General features: G+C 40.3%; 1 protein-coding gene across 1 annotated transcript in view; it reads right to left on the bottom strand.

The window, feature by feature from the left end:
- si:dkey-215k6.1 (transmembrane protein 132D) overlaps window positions 1-26,586 on the bottom strand; it is a 233,795-nt gene that overhangs the window by 130,747 nt on the left and 76,462 nt on the right. Inside the window, exons 5-6 of the mRNA XM_046385383.1 lie at window positions 13,051-13,469; window positions 11,338-11,915 (exon numbers count right to left, since the gene is read on the bottom strand). Coding sequence (XP_046241339.1) covers window positions 11,338-11,915; window positions 13,051-13,469 — 997 coding nt within the window. The remainder of the gene's footprint in view (window positions 1-11,337; window positions 11,916-13,050; window positions 13,470-26,586) is intronic.

Here is a 26,586-nt window from a genome sequence, read left to right as displayed (position 1 = left end):
AAACAGAGCCAAAGTGCAGCTGCAGTTCAGCCATCATGCAGTAAAAATTGCGACTTCTACAAAAGAAACATCTGTAGCTTATTTCAACTGGGTCCCAAAATAATAAAAAAACAGACAATATGTTTTCATGAGCCTGGGTCCCTGACCAAGAAAGTAAACATGTTGTTCGATTCCCAGGGTGAAAAGCTGCAGGAGAGGATTTCTCTGAGTTAGTAAAAATATCAGCTCTTTTCTTCCAGCTTGTAAAAATAAAAACAAAGTTATCCCCATCTCCTTTTTAGAACTCCTGGGGTAACTTAGAGGTAAATGCTCAAACACACAGAAAAACACACACATATACCACTTGGTTTAAAATACTACTCTGAGCAACTGGTGCATCCCCAGTGTGCAGAGGAATCCAGGAGTGCTTTAGAGGAGCCCTGTTTCTAAATGGGGCTCCTGTATCCTGCAACAAGGAGGATTGGAAGGAACAATAAACACAACACAATCACCGGCCACACATTTGCATATCAAGTGTACCCAAACTAACACTGGAAAACTCAAAGAGCAATAGAGGCAAGAAAGGAAGAGAAGAAAAGAGCAGATGAGTGTCAGGAGTTGAAAAACAGAGAGAGATGGGAAAATCCATGTGAACAGACAGCTGAACGGACGTGTGTGTACTCTGGATCACTCTCAGGTCAAAAAGCGAAATTGTTAAAAAAAAAATTTGTCCGAACACACAGACTAAGAGAGATACTAATTACAATATCAGCGATAATGTCAATCACTTTTTGTGATTGACAAGTGACAGAATACCCTCAGCATCCCCTTGTCTCTTACTCTTTCTCTTTTTCCTCTGCTCCTCCACATCTACTTCTGTCTATTTTTCTCATCCACACACACATGCAGAGTCCCAAAACACACAAACAAGGGCACTATCCCGAGGTTGATGGATGTCACCTTTGTGTACTCAGCCTCTTTCAGGAGCCTGCAATGCAAATAACACCGTCATGAATATTCATGACGGATTTGAGATGGAAAGACGAAGCGAAAGAGAAAAACAAGAGAAGGGAAGAGAGGGAGTTTTGACGGGGAAATTGAAGAGTAGGGAGGAGAGAAAGCAGAGGGAGAGCAGTGTTGAAAGAATGATAGTGCAGACTGGATTGGGGGAATAATAGTGTCAGAGTGACTGTGTGGTTTACATGGAAAAAGAGAGTTAGTGTTTATGTGTGTGTACATGTTCGTGTAGGGTTAACCTATTTACTGAATCTTCTGAATCAGTGACTGACAGTCTAGTTTGCTGATTTCTAAAGGAAATAACACAGAGTGAAATATTTAGTACCTTCTCTCCATAAGTAAAGTTTAGCCCCATTCAACTCTGAGAAACTATTTAAAAAACTGAACAAATACCCTACTTAGGACTACAGGTCCAACAGTCCAGTACCATTTCAGAGCTCCAGTTAATCTTGAAACAACTAACACTGGAATAAGAACTCATACAGTAACTTGTCTGGCCTGCCTGGGGGGGATGTATTGTTTTCATGACCAATTTTAACAGCAACATCTATCTCTGTATGATGAAAGGCTCAGTGGCTGCTTTTCCATTACACCGCTTCATCTGTTGTCATGCCAGTAAGTTACATTTAACATACTTACAAGGCCTTCAAACTTACTTCATTCCACAGTCAGGAAATAGCACACTAACTAGCTAATTCTTGTCTCATTTGTTGTTTGAATACATTAAATTTGGTGCTCCACATCACTGTTTTCCAAGCTACACATAATCCAGCCTCTTTGTTTGACTCAAATAGTCCTTCAGAATTAGCATAATGGGGTAACTTTAGCCAAATGAAAAAATGTAGCACCAGTGCAGCATAAGTGTGCACACACATACAACAAATGAATGCTAAAGCTGTGCACATAGGCAGCCCCAGCATAATGAATCAACATGAATCTATACCTGTGAGGCAAAATGAGTACACAAAACTAAAACTAAAACAAACAAAAAACAAAAAGTACAACAGATATACAGATTGTCTAGTCAGTCCACTCTGCTTTCCTAGCAAAATGGCTGAGCAGTATGATACCACAAGGGTCACCACAAATGACCAAAATCTAGCCTCTTGTCTAATCATCTTGGTCAGATTTCACTTCTATCATCACATATGGGCTGCCGCTGCTGCGGTCACAAGTGTTTCGTCAGCACATTCAAGAAGTAGCATTTGCAAAAAGAAAAGAAAAAAAAAAGCTTGGCTCTAGTCTGACCTCCCAGGCTCAGCAGGGATTTTACAGACTGGCTCCTGGCGTTAAGTTTTAGACTACTGAATAATAAAGCAAAGCAGTTTCACACACCCACCACATAATATGTGTGTGTCAGCTAATGCTGGACACATGCTGTAACCCTCACAGATTAAGGGATCTATAAATCTGTGTTTTTCAAATATGTGAATGATTGCTTTAATATGTATGTGCCTGTCCATCTGTTCATGTTAACACTCTCCATGTATATGTATATAGTGAAAATTACGTGTATTACTTGTGTACAGATTTGTGTGTGTTTACTGACTCATATGCGTGCTCCATCACATTATGTCCTATCACATTTTGTGGATTTATAGGACAGTTTAATAGCAATAAACTCTTTGAACTCGCTTCAGTTTCCACCAAGAGTTTTTTAATCAATCCTTGGAATTTCACATTAGTGATTACAGAGTGCTGCAAATTACCTGCAGAGAGCCACCATCAAATCAGCCTTTCTTTAATTTAAGAATTGAGAGTTTAAGGATGCACAAGAGTATAGTAAAAGTCAGCAAAATATCGACAGGATGAATGAAAATAAATCCAACATTTCATACTGTGCCGGTGTATAGAATCTGGCAGGCTCCCTTACAAGGCATGCAGAGGTATGATCCATTAAATTGTCAAGTCATGTTAATTTGCATAGCTCAACAGCACATGCACGCTGCATGTGCTGCTCTTTGACTTTCATCAGCCTACATCTCATATAAGCTTGAACACTCATTGTCATACAACCACACACTGGAAATGTTCATTTACATGCATACTGAGCCTGATAAGCTCCATATGGTCTGCCCCTGAGAGAGCCACGGGGGTATCGCAACTCTTGAGGCCTCAAAACTATGCATTGTTAGGAAGTCTCCCACTGTCCACCTTCAGTGAAGCTCCACTGAAACAACATTACTAGATCTCTGGAGCTCCAGAGCCCTGCTTTGTGCTCCCAAACTACTTGCTTTCCACTCCAGGTGATGAAGAAAGTAGGGTTTATTTTTGACCAGGGAAATATTGTGTTTCTTACTCTTCCACCTCATGGCACAACACCCCTGATAAAGCAACTCCTAGACAGCACCTTTAAACTGCAAATAGCAGCCTGATTGCTGGAGGGTTCAAAACAAACAACGACTCATTTTTTAAACTCTCTAGCTTGTATGCATTACTTAGAACGCCTGCAAGTGCTTTTATAAAAACTGCCATTGTTTTGTTTTAATGGCACAACAAAATAGTGAGTTTTATAATCCCAAAAGTAGGGTGGGGTCTGCAGTATTCCAGCCTTCCCTAAAAGTCATTGCTTCAGTGCTAATATAGTAAATATCACTTGATACGGCTTTGGGTCTGCAGGGGCAGCTGCAGCAACAAGGATATGAGGAAGATTAGACACTGCACAGGAGGAGACAAAGCCAGAGAGACACAAACTTGGATACAGACAAACAATAAATCAATTTTATTCATTTTTGCAGAAGTTGCACTTTTATAAGTTATACATGAAGTCATGAGAACATATATTACAAATCATCCGCATTTCCCCTGATTGCCTCTCTGGCACTTCATGCCGGGAAAGATAATAACTGGTAATAGATGTGCATTCTATTGCTTGAAACTACATTAGTTTCATACATTCTTGAAAAAGAGTTTACTTTGTGTCTAGTGATTGTGAGGTTTGGTTTGGTTTGTACTAATCAGCCATCTCATTTTCATCCACTGTACAGTAATTCTTACTCAAAACAGTCTTCATTTCTTTTGTAAGGGGCAAATGTAGAAATTCAAATGTGAAAACTGTTCAATACCCCATTTATTGTCATTTTTACAATCTAGAATTCACAGATCTGTGTCATGTGCAATGTCTAATTTGACATCATGCACCAATTTTGCTACAGGATCTCAGTGTCAAAGTAGATTATCAACCAACAAACAGTAAATGTCAGAATACCACTGACACATTCGATCTGGGATGTTTACAATGTGTTTTCATTGCTTTTATGACAATGAGACAATCTCTTCAACGTACTCTTGGAAAAAGGAGAAATAAGGAAAGAGATAACTAGATCTGACCGTCAATTAATGCACATATAAAATAAGCTAATCAACCCTTACATGTCAAAGCTGATGAAAGATACAAAGATGCAATAATCAAATACTGTACTACAAAGAGCTGCAAAACTAAAGCAACATTATCAGTGACTGAATAGAATTTGTTGTTTTTCTTAACATCCCGGAAGTCTATTTATTGGATTCATCCCAGGTGAAAGAAATACATCTAATTCTCATTTTATCTTTTGTGCCTTTCCAAGATTGCATAAAATGCATTTGTCAGTTGGAGGGGTTTAACACAAAGAGCGGTAGAAAAACAAGGACACTGACATGCAAACACACACTGAGAGAGAGAGAACACACTGAACCAGAGACACAAAGAATTGACAATGAGAATCACACAATCAGAAGATGTATATGGCTCACTATATATATATAAATATATATATATATATCTATATATATATACACACAGTCCCGATCAGAGTTTAAAGTTTAAGACCACTTCATATTTTGCATGGTTGAATCTTAAGTTTCCAAGTAGAGCCTCAACATGCAACAAAAAGAAATGGAAGTGAAACAAAACATTTTTTGAGCATGCAATTTATTGAAAACAACACTTAAACTGAAACAGCTTGTTTTACAGCTGATCAAAAGTTTAGGACCATACTTCCAAAAAAGCCCCCCCAAAACAGAAATCAAAGTTCCAAACATAAACTCGGTGATGAGTAGCTCCACCGTTATTGTTGATCACTTCAAAAATTCGTCGCGGCATGCTCGATCCAAGCGTTTTCATGAGGTGAGTTGGAACATTTCTCCAAGTGGTGAAGACAGCCGCACGAAGGGCATCTACTGTCTGGAACTGTTGTCTATTTTTGTAAACTTCCGTTGCCATCCATCCCCAAAGGTTCTCAAATGGATTTAGATCAGGGGAACATGCAAGATGGTCCTAAAGAGTGATGTTATTCTCCTGGAAGAAGTTCCTTGTCCTGTGGGCATTGTGTACTGTAGCTTTGTCCTGTTGAAAAACCCAGTCGTTACCACACAGACGAGGGCCTCAGTCATGAGGAATGCTCTCAGCAACATCTGGACATAGCCAGCGGCCGTTTGGCGCCTCTGTACTTCCTGAAGCTCCATTGTTCCACTGAAGGAAAAAGCACTCCGGACCATTTTGCTGCCCCCTCCACTGTGGCACGTAGAAAACATCTCATGCAATCAGCACCATCAAGGTTAAATTTTTACTCATTAGAGAACAAAACTTTGTTCCACCTTTCAGTGTTCCATATTTGGTGCTCTCTTGCAAAGTCCAAACGGTCAGTTCTGTGGCATTTGATCAAGGAGACGAGGCCTTTGAAGACGTTTTTTGTTTCTGAAGCCCTACAGTCTCAGATGTCGTCTGATGGTTATGCGGCTGCAGTCGCCACCAGTAAAGGCCTTAATTTGGATCAAGGATCGTCCAGTGTCTTGACGGACAGCCAATTGGATCCTCCGGCTCAGTGCTGGTGAAATTTATTTGGGTGAATTTGATGAATCCACATTTTTGCACAGATTTGGTCTTTTAAAGGCATGTGGTCTTAGACTTTTGATCAGCTGTAAAACAGCCTGTTTCAGTTTAGCCGTTGTTTTCATTAAATTTCATGCTCAAAAAATGTTTTGTCCCACTCCCATTTCTCCTTCTCTATATATATATCTATATCTATAGATATATATATAGATATAGATAGATAGATAGATAGATAGCGGGAGAGAGAGAGAGAGAGAGAGAGATAGCACATAAAAACACATTCTCTGAACTACACATGAATATGATGTGAACAAGTGCATATGAACACATATGCAAGAAAGCAACTACACTGATAATCACATACTACATGAACATACTTTTCTGAAGGCCACAAATACATCCACACATGAACACACAGCATCCCAAACACAAACTATTCTGCCTTCTTGCAGGTGAAAAAGCATTTGAGGTTAAATCGATGGTGTAGCTTTGTGGAATAAAGGCATCATGGGCATATCTTGTGTGCGTGTGCGTGTGCATGTGCGAGGTGTAACCACCAGAGGACTAGCTGGTCCTTAGAAGTACATCTCCCCTCTGATCCTAGGAAAAATCCACTAATCCTTACTCACACACACAGGCGAACACACACACACACACACACACAAAAGACAATAAATACAGGCTGCATACAAATTCACACACCAAAAATAAATGACTGTCATGATTATAGTCACTGAAAAACAGATAAAGTGAGAGAAAATGGAGAAAAATGAGAGAGAAAGCAAGCAGAGAGGAAAACCTATTTGCTTTTGGTAATCAATGTCTCGATCTGTTTCAGTCTCACACGCACATAGCATTTACCCCCTCATCAGTAATCATCTTGCTAATTAACTAACCAAACAACGATAGCATAGAGTTCAAGATGACAGCTTTTTAATGAGGAAGATACTAATCACTTTGACCCTCGTCAACATTCCCACTGCTGAAAAATGCTGAACTAAACATAGATCCAAAGCATCAAACTTCTATGGCATGGGTTTCCACAGATATTAACACTGCATTAAATACTTTTGGCTGAATGCTCACTGAACTGGAGCTGCACAGAACATAAATTCATCATCAGGCTTTGTCCTCTTTCCTACCTTTTGAAGTCACAAATGATGGTTTGCTTATTAGTGAGCTAAGAGACACATAAATTTGTCTTTTGCTTTACTTTCAAGGAAGAGTTTTCTAATGATTTTGGAGCCATGCACCAATGGGGAGGCTCTAGATTAACCTTGTTATGGACAGTCCAGCAGAAAATAGTTTACAAATATTAACAATTGTAGGAAGTAGGACTGTAACTAAATCAAACTTTTTGAGTCGGATCCGTTTCAGCAGTTTGGACTGGACATGACATAAAACAAAGTATTTACTCACAGTGGTCTGGTATACGGGAAGAGTTTAGTCACATATTATAGGGATGTTAGAACTTTTCATCATTTCTAAAAGATGACTCTTCACTGTGCTAGTGTTCTCAAAATCCACTGAATCAGCCCAAATGCCATTTATGTCATTTAATGGAAAATGTGATACCATATTATACGTTCTCCACTGTCACAAGCTGAAGGCATGGCAACATGTTCTGCATTGGAAATAAAAGGAGAGCTGTTGCTAATATGATATAACCCTAAAAAGATGATATAACAAAATGGACAAATAACCTCTTTTCAACAAATAACCTTTTCCTAATTAAAAAAAAAAAGTTAAAATCTTTGCTAATAATGCGATAAGTACAAAACACCTTTGCGCTTTTTTTTGAGTATTTCTTTATTAACCAAAAGGTCTCTCCATCTCTCCCTTTCATAATCTCCTCTTTCCCTTTCAGAGTGAGTCTTGGCTTAGGGACAAAGAGAGGGGCTAGTTCATTTAAGTTTGGCCCATTATCTTGGGGCTCCTGTTAATATCTAAGCTCGAGTACCAGTGTCAGAAACCAATTATAGACTCATCTAGCACATGTCTCACATGTCTGTTATGTTCTCTCAACCATAAACATGTTTAATTGTCTATCAGTATCATTTTCTTTCAGTCACAGTGTGCGACACTGGCTCTAGATCTGTAATAGGTCTTTGAGCAGCGGACTGCAATTACTGTGTAACGAGTAGTCAGAGAAACAGTTTAGTTTTGAAATTTACATTTTCCATTTCATTTCCAAAGAGTATGTGTTTAACTCTATCAGTTATAAGGACAGTTTAAGCTGGCTGTCTACAGATGAGTAGTCTCAACACAAAGCAACAGAATCATGCATGGTTATGTGAGACTATAAGCCTCCTGACAGGTAATACAGCAAGAACGCCAAATCCAATTTGGCAAATGTGCCTCAAGTCCTCCATCCTCACATGTCATCCTTGTATCTGTGACTTTTGGAATAACTGTAGAGTTGGAAAAAAAGGAAAAAAAATTCTCTTTTTCTCCTTTGTTTTTTCATCCCCTTTTTCTCTGTCCCTCTCTCTCTCTCTCTCGTTGCTCGTGTCCCTCCATCTCCTCAGCAGTTTATCATAATCACATCACCTCAATGTGATGGAGCACACTTAAGGCTTATTATGTGACACACACACACACACACACACACATGCTTTCACACAGGCATAAGATCCACTTAAGCCTTATTACATGTCTGACTGTGCTTCTAACATAAGAGATTATCCATGGGACTGTATGCTCGGGCAGAGGGCAAGAGCTGCAAGTAGGATGCTTGCATGCAAACACACATGCGTGCGCGCACACACATACATATACACACACACACACACACACACACACCTCAACTCTCTCAACAGAAAAATACATTATATAGACAAAAGTATTGGGACATTTGGCTTTTACAGCAAGATTGACTTTTGTTGTAAGATTTCCCTTCACTGGATGTTATTAGGTTTGGGCTCTGTGTCTAGAGTATCTGTATTGTGTCTTTCCTCCCCCTTCACTCTCTCTGTGTTCGTGAGTGTTTGTGTGCATGTCTTACCACGAGTCTATTCGGAGCAGAACTGGGCGATCCTGACCAATTTACCAGTCATCCACCTGTGCACCTGTTTGGTTATCAGCTGCAATCAACTCCACCCTCTTCTCTGGCTTCACATGAATCGGTTCTCCCTCTCCACCTTTGCCAGATTGTACCTGCAACTCTGTGGTATTCATGTCAGGCCGACTCTGTGTTTCAAAGTTTTCTTTGTGGATTTTCGTAGAACTAATTCCTGTCTCCTGCATTCAGGTTCATCTCCTCACCTCTGCCCATTCTGCCCAGCTCTTGCTCCAGTAATACACTCCATCTCCCCGGGAAAAACATATCTGTTTCACTGCTCCACTGCTACCGCTGCCTGTATACTGAGACCACTGCTTCCATAATAGTGTGACCAAATATTTTTGTCTATATAATGCTTCGAGATTTTTTAAAATTGGACACACACACACATATAAGACTGAAAGTTGTCTCAGATCAGAATGGAAGAGAACCAAAGGAAAGAAGCAAAAAAAGAAGATATGATGAAATATAATATCATAAAACTTTTTTTTTCTTTTTGTAGGGTACCACACACACACGCACACACACAAGCACACACACACACAGTAGGGGTGTTGTACAACAAAGACAGAGACAAAGTGTCTCTGCAAGCAAGGGTGTACAGCGTCTGTGAATGTGTGAATGTACAGTGAAGAAGTATGTGTGTGTGTGCGTACACGGCAGAAATAAATAATGTGCACAGGATGTCGTGGAGTATTTATTCCCCTCTATCTGGATGACTGCATGTGTGTGTGAATTTTGTGAGCAGGTAGTGGGTCAAGGTGCAGTGCAGTCTAGCCGCTTGTTCTTTTCCTCCATTGTCCTCAAACGACCTCAGAAGTGATTGTGCACAAAGAAAGATGCAAGTGCGAGTCTGCTGCTTTTTTTCCAGAATCTTGGAACAAATACAAACTGGCCTTCACTTAGTAATTACAACTGCAAGTGTATTGTTGCTTTGTAGATGTCTGTTCATTTCATATGAGAGAACATATGCAAGCACTGTGGAATTAATGGACTGCAAAGAAAAGTTACTTAATAGTAAAAGTACACAGAAGTTTTAAAGGCCCTGCAAATCTACAGTAAACCTACACACATGATTTCATGAAGCCAGTTTGCAAGTGGGGAGGTGTGATCTCTCATTCAGGCAGCAGTGACTGCAAGGAGAGTGACATATATTTATAACAGTAAAGTGTTTGTTAATAAGCTGTATCACCGCGACTTTGTGCTGTTGTTAGCCTGCTGACTGTACTAGCTTCCGCTGTCTTGTTCTGCCTACTTTTCGGGAGTAACTTTTACCTGACGATATCTGGTTTGGTCTATTTGGACATGTTCCGCACAGTGCTTGACTGGCTCCCATATTAGCATTGCATGCCGTTCAGTGTTGTGTTAAAACTGAATATAGTATAAAAACAAAACAAATCATACGAGAAAATCTATCTGAACAAAGACCAGACTCTGATCACTCTGATTTTTGATATGCGTTCTGTCCTTGTAAATAGAGTCTTTGATATCTTATGTATGCCAGTTTACAGTTAACAAACACAGACAGGATGAACAACGATCCCACGCCCACTTATAATTACTATGTAAATATGAAATCAATGTAACCATTCTCATATTGTAGCGGCTGGGCCATCGCTAACCTCTTTTGATCAATATTTTGACTTAAGTCTCATTTAAAAAAAGAGAAATATCTGACATGTGCCAATTACTGTGGTCACTGGGTTCCGTGGTTTTCTGTGAATGAATTTCAGTAACTAAAATACGGAAAAATGTATCCAGTGTTTCTATGTGTTGCTCTCTTTTCCCAATAGTTCTAAGCTCTTAGGAGTTCATTGTTATAGTAATGCTATATCAAGCCATGGCATTGTGTGCCAGGATGTTCTTTGGATAGAATGATAAATTTGCCCATCTGTCATTTGCCAGCCTGAAATCCCTAAAGTCAGTGAAATGATGAGGCAGAGATGGGATGCAGATATGCATACTTAGTCTGGATCAGGGATTTTAAACTTGTTTTCTAGCCAATGAACCAAAAAAGAAATTTCCTGGGATGCAAGTGCATGAAAAACATATTGCTGCTTATGCGGGAAAGCATGTAGGTGACCTCTTAAAGTACACCTGAGAGCCATTTTGGGTACCTCCTTCATTTAGAAAAACCAGGATCAACTAATTTTATGTCTCTTCTTTCATTTTCCTGCCTCCCCAACCTTCAGTCCCGCTCAGTCACCCTTTCCCTCTCCTGCTTCTCATTTTCTGTGTTTTCTTCTCTCCTTGGATTGTCATGAATATTCATGAGGTTGTTATTTGTATTGCTGGCTCCTGAAAGAGGCTGAGTACACAAAGGTGACAGCCATCAACCTCAGGAGGCGACGGTGTTGAGAGATGAGAGAGAGCGGATGAGGAGGAAAGGAATATGTGCAAAACCTAGAAACCAAAGAAAAAGTGAAATGAAAAAGAAGAAGCTCTGTGAAAGCATTTGTGTTCCTACCTCAGTGTGAACTGCTCTGTATTTGAATCTGTCTTCATGTAGATGCCAAAAGCCACAGTTTTGCCGAGTCGAACCGGGCTGGGTGGTACCAGAACCTCCACATTTTCATCCAGTCTCAGTCTTTCACCTTTGGCAGAAACAGGGCCCATGGTCATTACCACAGAACCAGCTTTCAGCATGTCCTGAAGACCTCCATCCAGCAGGGGACTCCACTGTCCCCCAAGACCCATGCCGAGGCCTCCAAGAGGCCCTGCATTTGCACTCTGACCTCTCCATGGCTCATTTACAATGGAGGGACACTCTTGACCAGCTCCTTCCATTGGTATAATTGAGTAATACACATCCACTAATGGTAGAGTCACTTCAGGAGGTCTTTTTCTCACTTGTGGTGGTGTAAACCAAGCTGGGGGAATCTCCAGACGGACAACACAGATCCCAGATGGCCCCATGAGACGGCAGCCCGCTGAGGGTGCTGCTTCACTGGTGTCACGGACGGCCAAGGCTCTGACACATGGGAGGAGGGCTGGTGGAGGTGGGTCAGGCTCGTCCCAACGGCGTCCTACCAGGTAAAACAGTACCTGAAGACAATATAAATAAACATAATGTATTAGTAAATTAGTGGATGGACAAAACAAGGAACTGTGTAGAGTTCATATATATATATATATATATATATTGACTATGTGTATATATATATACACATAGTCAATTTAGTCAATTTTGAGTGACCTGTCCATTACACTAACAGGCTAATGACATCACATTCTAAAAACACAGACAGCTTTGCAACTACAACAGCTTTCACTCTTCTGGGATGGATTTCTACAAGATTTTAGAGTGTTTCCATTTTTTGATCATTCATGCAGCAGAGCATTTGCGGGGTCAGGCACTGACATTGGATGAAAAGGACTGGCTTGCAATCTCTGTTCAAGTTCATCCCAAAGGTGTTGGATGGGGTTGAGGTCAAGGCTCTGTGTGGGCCAGTCAAGTTCTTTCACACCAAACTCATCCAGTCATGTCTTTGTGGACCTTGCCTTGTGCACTGGGGTACAGTCATGCTGGTATAGAAAAGGGCCTTTCCCTAACTGTTGCCACAAAGTTAGAAGCATAGCATTGTCTAAAATGTCTTGGTATGCTGAAGCATTAAGATTTCCCTTCACTGGAAGTGAGGGGCCCAGCCCAACCCCTGAAAACAGCCCCATCCCAATACCTTTGTCTGTATAGTGTACCTTGCAAATGGACAGCAATGGGTTTACAATTGCATGTGCACTAATTACTATATAGTACTTAGGACAATTAAAGGATATATCCTTTAATGAGTGTATTATTTTAATCAATACATTTGCATTCATCAAGGGATCAGATTACTTTTTGTCATGTGAAAGGAGCTGATCATGGTGAAAGCATTATCACATGACTCAGTTCTACAGAGCATTTTATAGATAAGAGTATGGATTAGTTTTTCCCTCTTCTGACAGAGCCTAAATGGCTTCCGCTAGTAAATAACTATACTGTATAATGAATAGCTCATTAGACAGCAAATAGACAAAAATATGATAAACTGGCAGATAAAATCCTCTGGTGACCTTTGGATTTGATCATTCTTCTTGAATGGGATTGGTATATTGAGTGAAGCCTGAAACATTTTTTATAAGAGTATTAGAATACTTATGAGTGAACGATCAAGGATAATCCAAAGTAAAATATCAGTACCTGAATCCAGGGCCGTGTTGAACCCACTTTGGGCACCACCACTTGACCCTTGACATTCCAGTTCAGAGTCACCTGATTGGTGGTCAGCAGTAGATGTGGTGGTGGACCCTGAAGCAGCTCCACTGGGACTGGCTGCTCAATGCTCAGATTTCCGTAGCTGCAATTGACGCTCGGCAGGGATTGTGGGGCGGCGATGCCAGTTTCCAGCTGGTGGATGAAGAAGGGCTCAGTTCGGGATGATAGGCTGCCGTTTCGCATTACCTCCTGATTGACTTCCCGCAGGAAGAAAGCAGAGTCAGCACCACTTAGCTGGCACTGGACAGGGAGATAGGTGGGGAGGGAGGAGGAGAAACGGGGCTGGGAGGACTCTGGCCCTCCTCCTGGTCCAACTCCTGCTGCACCTGCTTGGCTGTCAGACACTACGTGATGAGAGCAAAGCAGGAAAGGAGGAAAGAAAGAGTAAGTGAAAGCAGAAGAAAAAAGAAGAGAGATGAAAGAGAAGGACAGAGGAGGAGAAAAAGAAAAAAAATAGCTTTATTATAATTATAAAAACATCCTGTTCATAAAACAGATACAGTGACTGCCTTAAATTTGCAATGCTGACAGTGTCACTTGTAACTGAAATCCAAAGCAGCTAATCATCTCTGTCAAGTCAACAAACTGTATCTAAACCCAAGACAAACCCAAGACTCACTGACCTGTGAAAAACTTTTTTGTAGTATGCACATATCTATCAGCTTTTCACATAAACTCATAGTGTATGCATTTGAAACAGCCTTTATGTTCTATTCCTCAGAAGAAGTTGAATTTGATATGTCTGGCCAAAATTGAACTGTTTGAGTAAAACTGCTGAGAAACATGAAGTTATGGATGGTTAGCTATAAAGCAAATGAAGGTTTGGTATTGTTTTTTTCAAACAACAGATTTATTTCATACATGTTGTGCAGTGTGTTAAACCTTTGTGTGGAGGTGGCGCTCACATTGATAAGCACAGTGTAGAAAATCAATTACAGAACATGGATGGACTGATACTGGCACAGAGAAAAAGTACAAAAAAGACAGATTTCAATTTTAACACACCACACAACGAGCACCGTCACAAACAGAACACACACACGCATACAGACGTGGATTTGCGCAGAACTGTGTGTGCATGTGTGTATCCTTGTGTCCTAGTGTAGCAGAGTGTGAAAATATAATGAGGGTGGGACAGTGTAGCGCTGTCTGGGGCAAGTCATACTGAGGCAACTTCACAAAAAAATAATAGCAGAGAAATAAAGTGATACCCCAGTGCAACATGAATACGCAGGCTGGTTTGGTTATGGTGTGTGGCCACGTAAGGATACATTTAGAGTGAGGAAGACAGGCAGAGGGAAAAGAGCAGAAAGAGAGGAGAATAAAGCAAAAATGGTCGAGACCGAGGAGGAGGAGAAACTGAAACGGGAGTGAGACGAAAGGAAAAAACAAGAGGAGAAAATGGAAAAAATGTGCACACGCTGTACAGTGTGACAGATTACTGGCATCTTTATGCTACACAAGATGACTGCAAAATGTCTCTAATGACTAAGCAAACTTTTTGAATAGATGGATATGGCCTCCTGTATTAACACTGTGTACTGCTCAGTGTCAGTGAAGCTTTTGAGTGAATGTTCAGACAGGTGCTGACAAGGGTGACAAAGAAGAAGGAGATGTAGAAAAATAAGATCTGCTATGTTAAAATTCATTATTATTCTGAGTAGTATGGTGATCTTTTTAGATCATGAGCGGACATCTGGAATGTGAAAAAACTTATTTTACGACTAAAATATACAGCAACTTTGGTTTTATCAATACTTTCAGGAAATAAAAGATCCAACAAATATAAAAAAACCCCCATAATTTAAAAAATAATCATTATTGGTGCCAGACTTTATTTCTGCAGCACTGGGCTGACTGAAGGTGAGAACTTCATGTTTTCAAGGAACTATCAATACTCAGATTGACATGCAAAAAAAGGTTGAAATGGAGCTAGAATCAGTTTTCAAACGTTGTTTGTAATCATCCGCCGTTCGCTGACACGTGGATCGTGTGGCCAAAACACATCAGCATATTACACACATAATCTCAGCAAGCTTCTTTTTTTTTGCTTTTATTCTTTTCTCATCGAGAGAGTCCTTGAAGTGCAAACGCCCGCATGTGTGTGTGTGTCCACAGGAGTCTCATGAAGCATATGTTCCAATCCCATACAGGGACCTTGAACAGCTGACACACACACAGAAAAATACACACACATGCAGAGCTCTCTCATGCAGGCAAAGGTTGATCCTTAGATGGAATCATTAATATTGGAGGAAAAAAATTCAGAAACAAATAGGACAAAATGTATTCCTTTTACCTCCAGTCATATTTCTTTTCTTTATTTAACTGTTGTAACAGTTTTTAATCTGAGCAGTAGAATATATTGTTTTGTCATGCTATCCCCATTGTCTATTCTGGTAATCTGAAAACTGACTGCACTGACAGCATCATTTTAAACTTCTGTGGCAACATTATATATTTTTCAGGTATGAGAGACATGCAAATAGGTGGCGCTATACTACAAGTAAGGGTTGGCCCTTTGAAATCTGGCATCCAAACACTAGTATGCCATTGGCTACCATTAAACCTGGCATGGTCCAGATTCCCTGGCATCATTACTTTGGCAACTATCAGCCACAACAGGAGTCCATACCCGCTGTGTCCTGCTGCACAGTGTGTCCATGTCTGTGTGTGTCTGTGTGTGTACAAATGTCTTTAAGTGACTGTGTGTGTGTGGACTAATGAGTGCTCTAGTGGGTACCTCTATGTGCATGCATTGTTAGGTAACTGCATATTATAAGTAAGTGCAATTGTATATCGGCATATATGCATAATATGCATGCTTTGTTTACATGACTACGAATGAGATAAAGTATATATGCGTGTGTGTGTGCGTGTGTGTGTGCGTGTGTGTGTGTGTGTGTGTGTGTGTGTGTGTGTGTGTGTGTGGAAAATTGGACAGGAATAAAGCCAGATGTACAGAGATTTGACAAGGCCCATCTGTGATTCTTCTTCCCAAAAAAGTGCCCACCATGCTTTATTTCCAAGTACACACACACACACACACACACACACACACACACACACACACACAGTCAATAATCAAAACACAGTGGAGCATGTAGGACTGGAGGAAAGAAAAAGGAAGAAAGAAGCAAAGCAAAATGGGTTTTGAATAAGAAAGAGAGATACCAAGATGTGATAACAGTATCAGTGCTGCTTGATATTGTGTTGATTAAATATTGGCTCAGATTTTTATATTTAATTAGAGACAGGCACACAACCGCAAACACACATGATTGGGGTTATTTCTCATATCAGCCTAGTCTGGGCATGTCAGCGAGTGTGTGTGTGTGTAGGCGCTCAGACAAGAAGGACAACCTCATGAAATGAAAGACCAGGCTTGTTTTTGTGTGTGAATGTTTGCATTGTCCCCCCCCCCCATTTTCTGCTCCTCCCCATCTATTCGGTTCCTGTGTTTTTCTTATTTAGGCATTTGTTTTGTCTTGACTGTTAAATTCTTTGGGCTGACTACTCCAAGAATTCAAGTAAAAATATTTCTATAACTAATAAGTACCAAAAAATGATGAAAAGCAGCTAAATCAGTTTGCTTAATTTTAACCTTTTATCCACAGAAGCAAATCACTCCCACCTCCCTTAAAAAAGAAAAGAAAAGAAAAGAAAAAGGAAAAAAAAAACAGCACAGCAAAGAAAAATCCATCATGGGAGAATTTCCTGAAAAGAATGAACTCCATTGATCACACAGATGGCACGCTGTCTGAGGGAGAGACGGAAAGAGACAGGGAGAGAGAGAAAGATACAGACGGATACAGGGAGATATATAGACTGAGATGTGTGAGATGTGGAAGAAAGGAAGGACAGAGTGTTGAGGAGGAGAGATAATAGGGTGAAAGAGGATGAAGAGGATGAGAGAGGGATGAGGTTTCTATTTCTGAGCAGAGCATTCATCACAAGCATAGTTTATTGTGGTGGTCTATCTCTTGTCCTTCTCTCTATGTCTGTCTCTCCATCTAATATCCTGCACAATCTCTCTTTAATGTTAATGTAATTTTTTAAAAATGTTTAAGAGCGCCTCCAGTGATTCCACATGATGGTCACTTTATTAATAATGTTCAGTTGTGAAAGCAGGAGTACAAATTCTTCAGCGGAACTTTGTGAAGTCTGAGAAGATAACATCAAATGTCAAAGTGTTGTCATCAGGGCTACAATCATAACTGAAATACTGCTTTACACAAATGGGGACGTAGCATTTGAAATACTTGATCTTTTCCAAGGCTGAAGAATCTAATAAAAAGAGTTACTGGTTCTTTGCTTCAGTCAGCCAAAATAAGAATGTGAAATTTTGTGCCACAATTTCAAACAATTTCCTCCAACTCTGTGTGTGCAAAAACTACATACCTAGAGAACCACTTTTGTTGTTTTGAGCTAGCTGATAAACGGCCTTTTTGATTTGTAAAAGTCACCTGCTGTCACTAACCTGACGATAAAGTATCAGCATGCGACAACCATTACTAATGATTTACTATATGGTTGACTTTGACAGTGGGTAATTTAATTCAGCTCTGTTTATTTATATAACACTAATTCACAAGAAAAGTTATCTCATGACATTTTACAAATAGAGCAGGTCTAGACCACACTCTTTAATTTAGTCTTTAATACAGAGAGACCCAACATTCCCCCATGAGCAAGCACTTGGCAAGGAAGTTTACTTACTGGTTTCACTCCAGTGGCTGCAAATGGGCCTACGCAGTGTCAACATGAACTGTTTCAAGACATTCCGGACGATCTGACAGGTGAGCCATTCTCCCTAAATGCTAACTGTATTTCTGGTGCAACACACAACAATTTTGAGATAGATGGATGCCAATTAGTTGTACACAGGCAATATTATGAAACCCAGTGCAACAGCCCTGCAAGAAACTTACAAGAAAACTTTTTGTAATGTTTGTTGAAAATGTGTCAGAGAGGTGTTCATGCAGCTCAGCTAATTTCTGAGATTGCGATATCGATGTATCAAACAATAAGGTGTTCCATGGATATTGTCCACCCAAAACTGTGCATGTCTGTTTTGTGACCTCTGTTCTTCTTAGCTGAAGGAGTGTGTCTCTGTTTTGTCCCAGCTAACATGACTGTAGCAGCATGAGTTTGTCCTTGTCCATGGTGTGTTTACATAATTTTGTCTACCCCTTGCACCATCACCCCCAGTACCCCCTCGCATGCACACACCACTTGTTGATTGATGTCCCTGTCATTTGGTCATTGGAGTCACATTTCGCCAGATATGGTCTGACTACAATCACTCTCCTCCACCACTAACCACCCCACATCCTGCTCGCATGGACCCAATATTCCCCTTTCTCTTTCCATCTGTCTGCCTCTCTAACTCAATTTCTCCCTCTACCTCCATATATTAGCTTTCCTCCCCTCTGTCTTTAGCCTCTCCGTCCCTCCCCTGTTTTGCTTTTCTCTTCCTTTGTCATTACACCTCTCCATAGGTGTAATTTAATGGGAAGACAGGGAGACATGTCATATCAAGAATTTCATATAAATCACCTGCGCCGTCACTTAACTCTGTCACATCTCAGTGTGACAGCACCTGAGACAGACAGTGGGAGAAAGACAGATTTTGTGGGAAAAATGTCCCCGTTTGTTCCTACATTTCACTAGCGGTATGTGCAGCCACATGGCAAACCAGTAAGTTGATCAAGGTGAAAAATTCCTTCATTGTTGATAGCTAACTAGCATTTTCTAATTACATATATTCTCATGTAGCTGATCCAGTCTTACGTTTATCTCACAAGGACGACTTAAGCCTGTGGCAAACATCAATCTCAGTGTGCCACATACTTATCGTTATCTTTAGTCTGTACATACATCCCATCCTTGTGAACATGATTTCTCAGGGAGGCATTCAGGGAATTTCTTCAAATTTGGTACTCTTGAGTCAAATATCACTTTGACTCAAGAGTATCTCAAGGTCATATAGAAGGATCTTCAAACAGCTGAATTTCAAGGATGCTATGTCATCAAATACGGCCAAAGGACTGGGCCCCGATCCTTGAAATTCTACAAAAGACTGACTCCTTCTCACACAGATATTTCAAGGATGCCTCTGTATATCCTGCACACAGTGCTTAGTGATCTTTTTTATTTTTCATAAACATTTGGGATATGATTACGACCATATTTCACATTCGGTCAGATACTGAATTGGTGGCTCTAATCTTGTGAGCCCGCCTCGAAACTCTGGTGATTGAACAGATGTTCTATGCTGTCAGGTTGAAGATGTGTGTGAAACTTCCATATTTTAGAATTTGCAGCTTCTTTGCAGACATGGATGTAAGCTGCCACATGACAGGTTCACAGAGGCATATAAGTGTGAGGAGGTAATTCTAGTTTTAAAACTGATGCTCCATAAAAAGTGGAAGGAATATTTTGGCTGCTTAATTATAGTGTTTGAGGGTTATTTATTCATTAATTATTTCTTTTGACTACAGTGTATGAACAAGGAACTCAGGGGTGATTTAAATCCTAATTAATTATGATTTTATTTTATATTCGTTAATTTAAAGTAATCATCAGTGACAACTTTTTTTTCTCATAATTGTTATTACCGATGGCCACTTTTTCTGTCCTGTAAGTCAGGCGTACAACTAAGGTGACCCTTTCTGGACACATTAATTAAATCAGAATGTTGTGTTTCAAATGATTATTACAGATTATTATACAAATATGTGGCTGTAAAGAGTCTTTACCAAGCAGAATTGAAGAGGCCACTATATTCACTGTAGATTATAGAGGCTTCTGCATTTCCTTCAAGATGTCTCACCCAAGAGCTGAAATGAAATATAAAATTTGCTGTTCCACCTTTCTCTCCTTTGATATTATCCCCCACCCTCTCAGTATTTTCTCCTTTTCTGTGATTCAACCTTGCCTCGCTCCAATTTCCTTAATACCTTCCTGACTCTGTCCATCCTTTGCATTTCAAGACTCTCCTTGAGGTGTAGGAGAAAACAAGTGAGATGGACTGACAGAAGAAGGGATACGATGGTGTGGATGGGAATCTTATGACTGTGATTCATATCCAGTTGTGTGTGCAAGTGTGTGTGTGTGTGTGTGTGTGTGTGTGTGTGTGTGTGTGTGTGTGTGTGTGTGTGTGTGTGTGCGCGTGTGTGTTGAATGGGCGGGGTCATTGCACTTGGTCTCTCAGTGTGTGTGTTTGTAGCAGCAAATGCAGGGAAGTGTGAAGAGCAATTTCAAATGGTCACCATTCCACTGAGAGGGACAGAGACAGAGGGAGGGAAAGCAACCTCTCAGAAAGGAAGTCGAGCAGCACCGACGGAAATGGAGGAGCAGCGTGCAAGAAATGCTGAACTCACACTGATTCTCTCACACACACATGCACACACAGCCAGGGTCCACAGACCCTAGCTGCCTAAAACTTTGGATGTACTGCAGAAAACTGAATGATGTGTTGTTAAATTAAAGTTCACCCGAGGCATGTGCCTGGTATTTCACAGTCTTGGGCTCAGAGAACAAGGCAACGTTTTGACAATTTAAAACAGGAATACAGGTATTTGCTTGCCTCTGTATGCATGCTAATGCATTTTCATTTTGAGGTATAAATGCCAAAAATTCTCACATCAGCGGTTTACAACAGGAGAGCTGTGGTCCAAACTGCTGGTACACTGACTGAATGGTGACAGTGTGTCAAAAAGTACTCTTGTAAAGTAGTGTACAGTCACAACGCAGTGACAGGTCTGCTCTTAACAGTAGTTGTACCATGGTGGGCAATTTACACCACTGTGTATTCTAAAATACTTTGAGAGCTGCTCTGTTGGGCTTTCAGAGATGGTGAAAATGATTTTGGAGCCACAGTGTCTGATTGAAAATTTACTGTATCAATATTTCTTCATTCTTGCTATATTCAAAACAGGTTTAACTAAAGCAAAACAAAAAATAGAATAAGCGGCTAATACAAAAAAAGACAAGCAACTGTTCATTTTGGTGGTTGTTCTGTGTAAATATTTAAAAATTGAGTCAACATTGTCACCTGCGGTGCCCATTCCCAAACACGGCAGCCAAAAAGAGTGATAAACAAACATAGTGAAAGTTCTTTCAATTAAAACAGAGAAGTAAAGAAAAGCTGCTGTTTGTGTCAGGCCAGGATCTCCTGGCTATGAATGTGAGGAAGGGATAAATCCATTGGGCCTTGGTGCCATTCAATTCCATCCTTCAGTGGTCTACAGCCAACCAGCCAACTTGTAAAAGCTGCTTATAAAGGGGCTAAAGGACTCGCAGCCTCAACTGACTTAATAGACCAATTGGAACTAAGGGAAGGAGGGGAGGAGGAAATGATGGTGGAAAATAGGGATAAGATGAGATTCTTTTGAGGAGAATTGGTCTTCAAAGACAGGAGGAGAAAAGGAAAGTCAGAGATAGAAGAAGCAGTAAACTGAAGGATGGATAAATGCAAAAGTGAAGGACTAGTAATGACAGGAAGAGGACTGACAAAAGATGAGCAGGAAAGGTGACAACAAGGAGGTACAGGAAGTGAAGGAGAGTAATGGAGAATGAGCCAGGAGGGCAAATTAAAGGAGGACCAGACAAGAGTTTAAGACAAAGTCGCAGATCCCTGGTGGCTGTCCCCAGCAATAATCATTACTGAATAAAATATGTAATTAAAAAATATTATTTAAAAGAAACTGCTTCCACTTTTGAAATTATTTTATACATAAACACAGCTCTTTTGATAGCTTGGTTTGTAGAACAGGCAGAATTCACAACCAAGCCCCACTGGTTGGAAATTACAATGAAAATAAATGATGTATAAGTGCCAGAGCCAAACTGAAAAAACTAGCCTGACAATTTTGCAACCTGCATTTTTGCAATGAAAAAAATAAAAACAGTTTGCAATTTTCTTGACTTCCCCAAATAGAGAAGAACAATAAACAAAGATCCATGCTTCAGGCCATTAGGAGAGACGATGGAAAGCCAGTCAGACCATGAAAACAGCAAAACAACTTTAAAAAGGAAAGGGAAAGGCCCTAACCATGGACACAACATTTGGGCGTAACCAAATCTGGGGATCCTTGGTTCATCCATCCATCCATTTTCTATACCGCTTATCCGTCAGGGTCGCGGGGGAGCTGGAGCCTATCCCAGCTGACTACGGGCGAGAGGCGGGGTACACCCTGGACTGGTCGCCAGTCAATTGCAGGGCCAACACACAAAGACAGACAACCACACACTCTCACACACACACCTAGGGCCAATTTAGAGTAGCCAATTAACCTAATGTGCATGTTTTTGGTATTGAGGGAGGAAGCCGGAGTACCCGGAGAAAACCCACGCAGGCACAGGGAGAACATGCAAACTCCACATAGAAGTTCGAGATTCGAACCTGGAACCCTCTTGCTATGAGGCAACAGTGCTAACCACTGCACCACCGTGCCGCCCAGGGATCCTTGGTTAATGGAGATAAATGCAAGGAAGAGCCGAATAAAGTAGACAGGGCAAAAGTGGTTCTGCATACAGACTTGAGTCCTTCTGGATCACTCTATATACAGATCTGAGTTACTTGAGTCCATTGAGTCACTTGAGTCAGTATTACCAAGAACCTACCGGTTAAACCCAACTCCAAAGTCTTCTTGGGTCATGCAAGTCTGAGTCTGCACAATTAAGGATTTCACTTCCAGCTAAAGGTTGGAACAGAGCATATTGTTATAGAATGTTTGCTTCAGACATAACATCAAAAAATATTAGTTACACGTTGCTATGAGGTTTTTACTGGGTCTCGGTTACAGTCGGTACTTCTGACCATGCTGAAGTTTATCTAACTCAACTCCATCAGCTCCCTGAGTCCCCTGATGACAAATAAGGTAGTAACCATTGCTATGTAATTTATGCTATTTGTTGCAACAGTTTCTTGCTAACAACTACTTAGAACGAATGGGGTATATTATAAAGTGAATATGAATGGCACAGTTTGCAATTTTGTATTTATATGGGTTGTTCGCAGCAAGGGCAGCCAAAGACTCAACAACAGGACTCCATCTCGGTTATTTTTAGGAGCCAAGTGAATTAACCAAGTGACTTAGGACTCGCACATGTCTAGAGTAAACACAGAAGATGAGGAGACAAGGCAAAGGGTGGAGTGAGTGAATGCAAGAAAAGGAGAGGACAGAGGAAAACATGAGCAATAAGCATCCTTTTATATATTTCAAATTGAAAGTGATGAAAAGATCCGTGTGACCATCCACGTGCATTACTGTAACTCACATCATATGTGGTTTCGCCGGTCTGACCTTTGTGGTTACAAAAGAGTGACAGGGAATATGTTGTTAAGACTAATATCAGCCATTAGCTGCTCACCACACACACAAAGACATGCATAGACACACGAACATGTTTACTTGCTGGGACACAGTTTGGGAACATGCGTCATTAATGGAACATGTCCCAGAATAAAAAAGACACACGGAAGGTTAAAGGAAAGAAAAAAGAGGGAAGGAAAAATGAACAATTCATTCTAGGAAGATGAAGAGAGAGAGAGAAGCTGAATGAGCAACAGTCTGACTCACAAACTGACTGATTTATAAAGAAGAAAAGGTAAAAGAAAAAAAAAATGAAAAAAACACTGAGGAGTCATGGCTTTATGCAAGTATAAAAAATATCCAGTCTCTTTAAACAAATGAATATCCACCTCTTTAAACAAAGTAATGGAGATTCATCAGTGTCATCAGGGTCACATTAACTCCAATACCTCTGGTTATCCATCTTGACATTTGGTGAATGTTAGAGTTTTTTAGAGGTGATAACACATATTTTTCTTTACTGGGCTCCCATTTTTCAAAACTGCTCTGACAGTTATGTACACTCACATCCAAAATGCAACAACACAACAAAAACATATCATACACATGGAGGATATGTAATAAGCATAAAAATAACGAACATTAGGTAGCGTTAGATCTACTGACGCTTATTTATTTAGGATACAACTAAAATGGTGCTTCTCTATCACACAGATTGTGCTACCTCATTTCACAAAAATGCTGCAATATGCTTCAGTCTTCAGTAATTTTCATTTTTTGCCATTTATGTGAAGAGCAAGTCTAGTGATTCCAGTAATGCAACACAAAACCACACATATTCACCATGCACACTTGTATAGGATAGCTCCAGATAAAAATTAATGCTATACAGTGCCTGGGGAAAAATCTTTTTTGTGTGCCAGATGAATACTTGGTAATATTCTGAAGATCTGTCCAAACATTCAGGATTCGCTGCATCCAAGAGGGACATCTGATCATGTGGCTTGTGGTGTTAAAGCTTTCACCTTCGTGAGGACAGTGAGTCCTCTATGGGTTAGAGGAATGGAGAGTACGGTGAAGGAAAGTGACTGGTGACTGGAGTTCAGCCCATATCAACTGTTGTTGTGCCAACTATACATAGCAGTTTTGAAAAATTACTCAGTACAGAGAAATGTGACTGTAAAGGTAGCAAGTGTAAGCAAGGACAGCTTGACGACATTTAAGAATTCCTGAAAACAGGAAAGTTCAGTGCATTTCCATTGAGCTTTGTTGTTTGTTTGTTTGACCTTAAGAATGTGCACAATTTAATTAAAAGACTTAATTCACAATAAAAATTACACAAGTTGCCCTTAACATAATTACATCCTGTTACCGTGCGGAGCATTCCACATTGACCATCTGATAGCAGGACATTGATTTCCACTCAAAAAATGTCACCACTCCTTAAGGCTGTTATTATAATGCTTTTTATAGAAGGTTCGGGAACATTTAATTGTTTTGTTAACACGGTGGAAGCACAAGCACAAGAGAAGAAGAGAAGAATTTTTTTTTTTCCTTCTCTTGATGGTCCAGCAACAATCTGCAGTTATTTTGTAAACTATAACACAGGCGTGTATCCGACTATTTTCTGTTGCAAGTAATAGTGTCAATTTGAATAAAATTACACTTACTAAAGTAATATTATAACAACAAAATAAAGACATGACATACCTTGACTTCCTTGTAGTTTTTAAGTGTCAAGTATACGTCTAGTTTCCAGGCAGTATACATTAGTCAAATCAACACCTGCCACCCAGTTGGACTTGAGAACTTTAAGCAGCCATGCATAAACATTTAAAATCCATCAACTGTGACTTTACATGTACAGCCTCGTGTGGAGGTACGACTCCCAGGTTTTTAAAATGACCAGTCAGATTAATGACAAGACCAGACACTGTAGCTTAACAGAACAGAAAATAAAAAAACAAAAAAACCCACATATTCTCATACCATTGTACAACACGCCCTTGTAATCCATCTCTAATCTGTTTGCAGCTCTGATCTGGTTAGGCCAATGTGATTAATGTGCAGTTAATTAGCGGAATATGGTGCGAGTAATCTGATTGATGTACTAATGAGAGGAGGATTATCACACAGTTGACAGGCACCTCTCTCTGTGCCTCTCCCATCCATCACCTTTTTTTTTCATCTCATTTACTCTCACTCTTGCTTGGTATCTTTTAGCTCTGTTTATCTGTGGCTCTTTATCTGTCTTCTGCTCTGTATCTCCACTCGTCCCTTTCCGTCTCACTTCCCTCTGTTGTCATCAGTCTCTCGCTCCCCCCTTTATCAGTCATCCTCTGTCTTACAGCCATCGATCACCCAGGAAGCCACATGAGCACAAACTTAATTAAGTCTGACAAGCACAGGTATTTTTATCGCTGCATCGGAAAAAACACACCCACGAGCGCAAATGCAAGCAGGTCAAAAACATACACACCCATCCACACTAGTCACGCACCCACACAGTTTAAACCTCTATTTGTTTTTAATTGACTCTTGGGTGAAAATCACTTGTACTAATGGTGCCCTTGTTCAGGTCTGACATTTTGGAAGCATGTGTGCAATGAGAGGGTGTCAGTGAATGCCAGGTCACATCAAGGCCACATGCAACACACACAAATACACATGTGTAGTTGTAAGAACCTTCCATTCAAGCCATTTTTTTCTGATCTTGAACGTAATTACACTCAGCCTTTAACCAGCATTAACCTTCAGCTGAAAATAATTGTTTAGAGAGGTGATGGTCAATAAATGTCCTTTTTTCACCTTTCTATCCTTGCGAGGTTACACACACACACTTGAATCTTCATCATCACCTCCCCTGAGGTCATCTATCAAGCACACAGCTGCGTCAGTGTGTGAGTTCTTTATGCAGAGGTGTGAACTAACGTTATAGATCAGCCCGTCTCATGTTGATCATCTGTCGCTCTCTTTCTGTTCCTCCTTCTGCCTTCTAGTCTGACATATTTCCAGATTTGGTCTTTGTCAAAGGAAATCAGCCCTTGTGTGTGTGTGTGTGTGTGTGTTTTCCACTGCGTGTATATGAGAATATGTGTGTTTGCAGGTATGTGCATGTGTACATGACAGAGTAATGACA

This window comes from Scatophagus argus, chromosome 4 (genome assembly GCF_020382885.2).
Source record: "Scatophagus argus isolate fScaArg1 chromosome 4, fScaArg1.pri, whole genome shotgun sequence".
In the NCBI taxonomy this organism is placed as follows: domain Eukaryota; kingdom Metazoa; phylum Chordata; class Actinopteri; family Scatophagidae; genus Scatophagus; species Scatophagus argus.
Note: the sequence above shows the minus strand (reverse complement) of the source record. Positions and strands in the feature narration are given on the sequence as shown.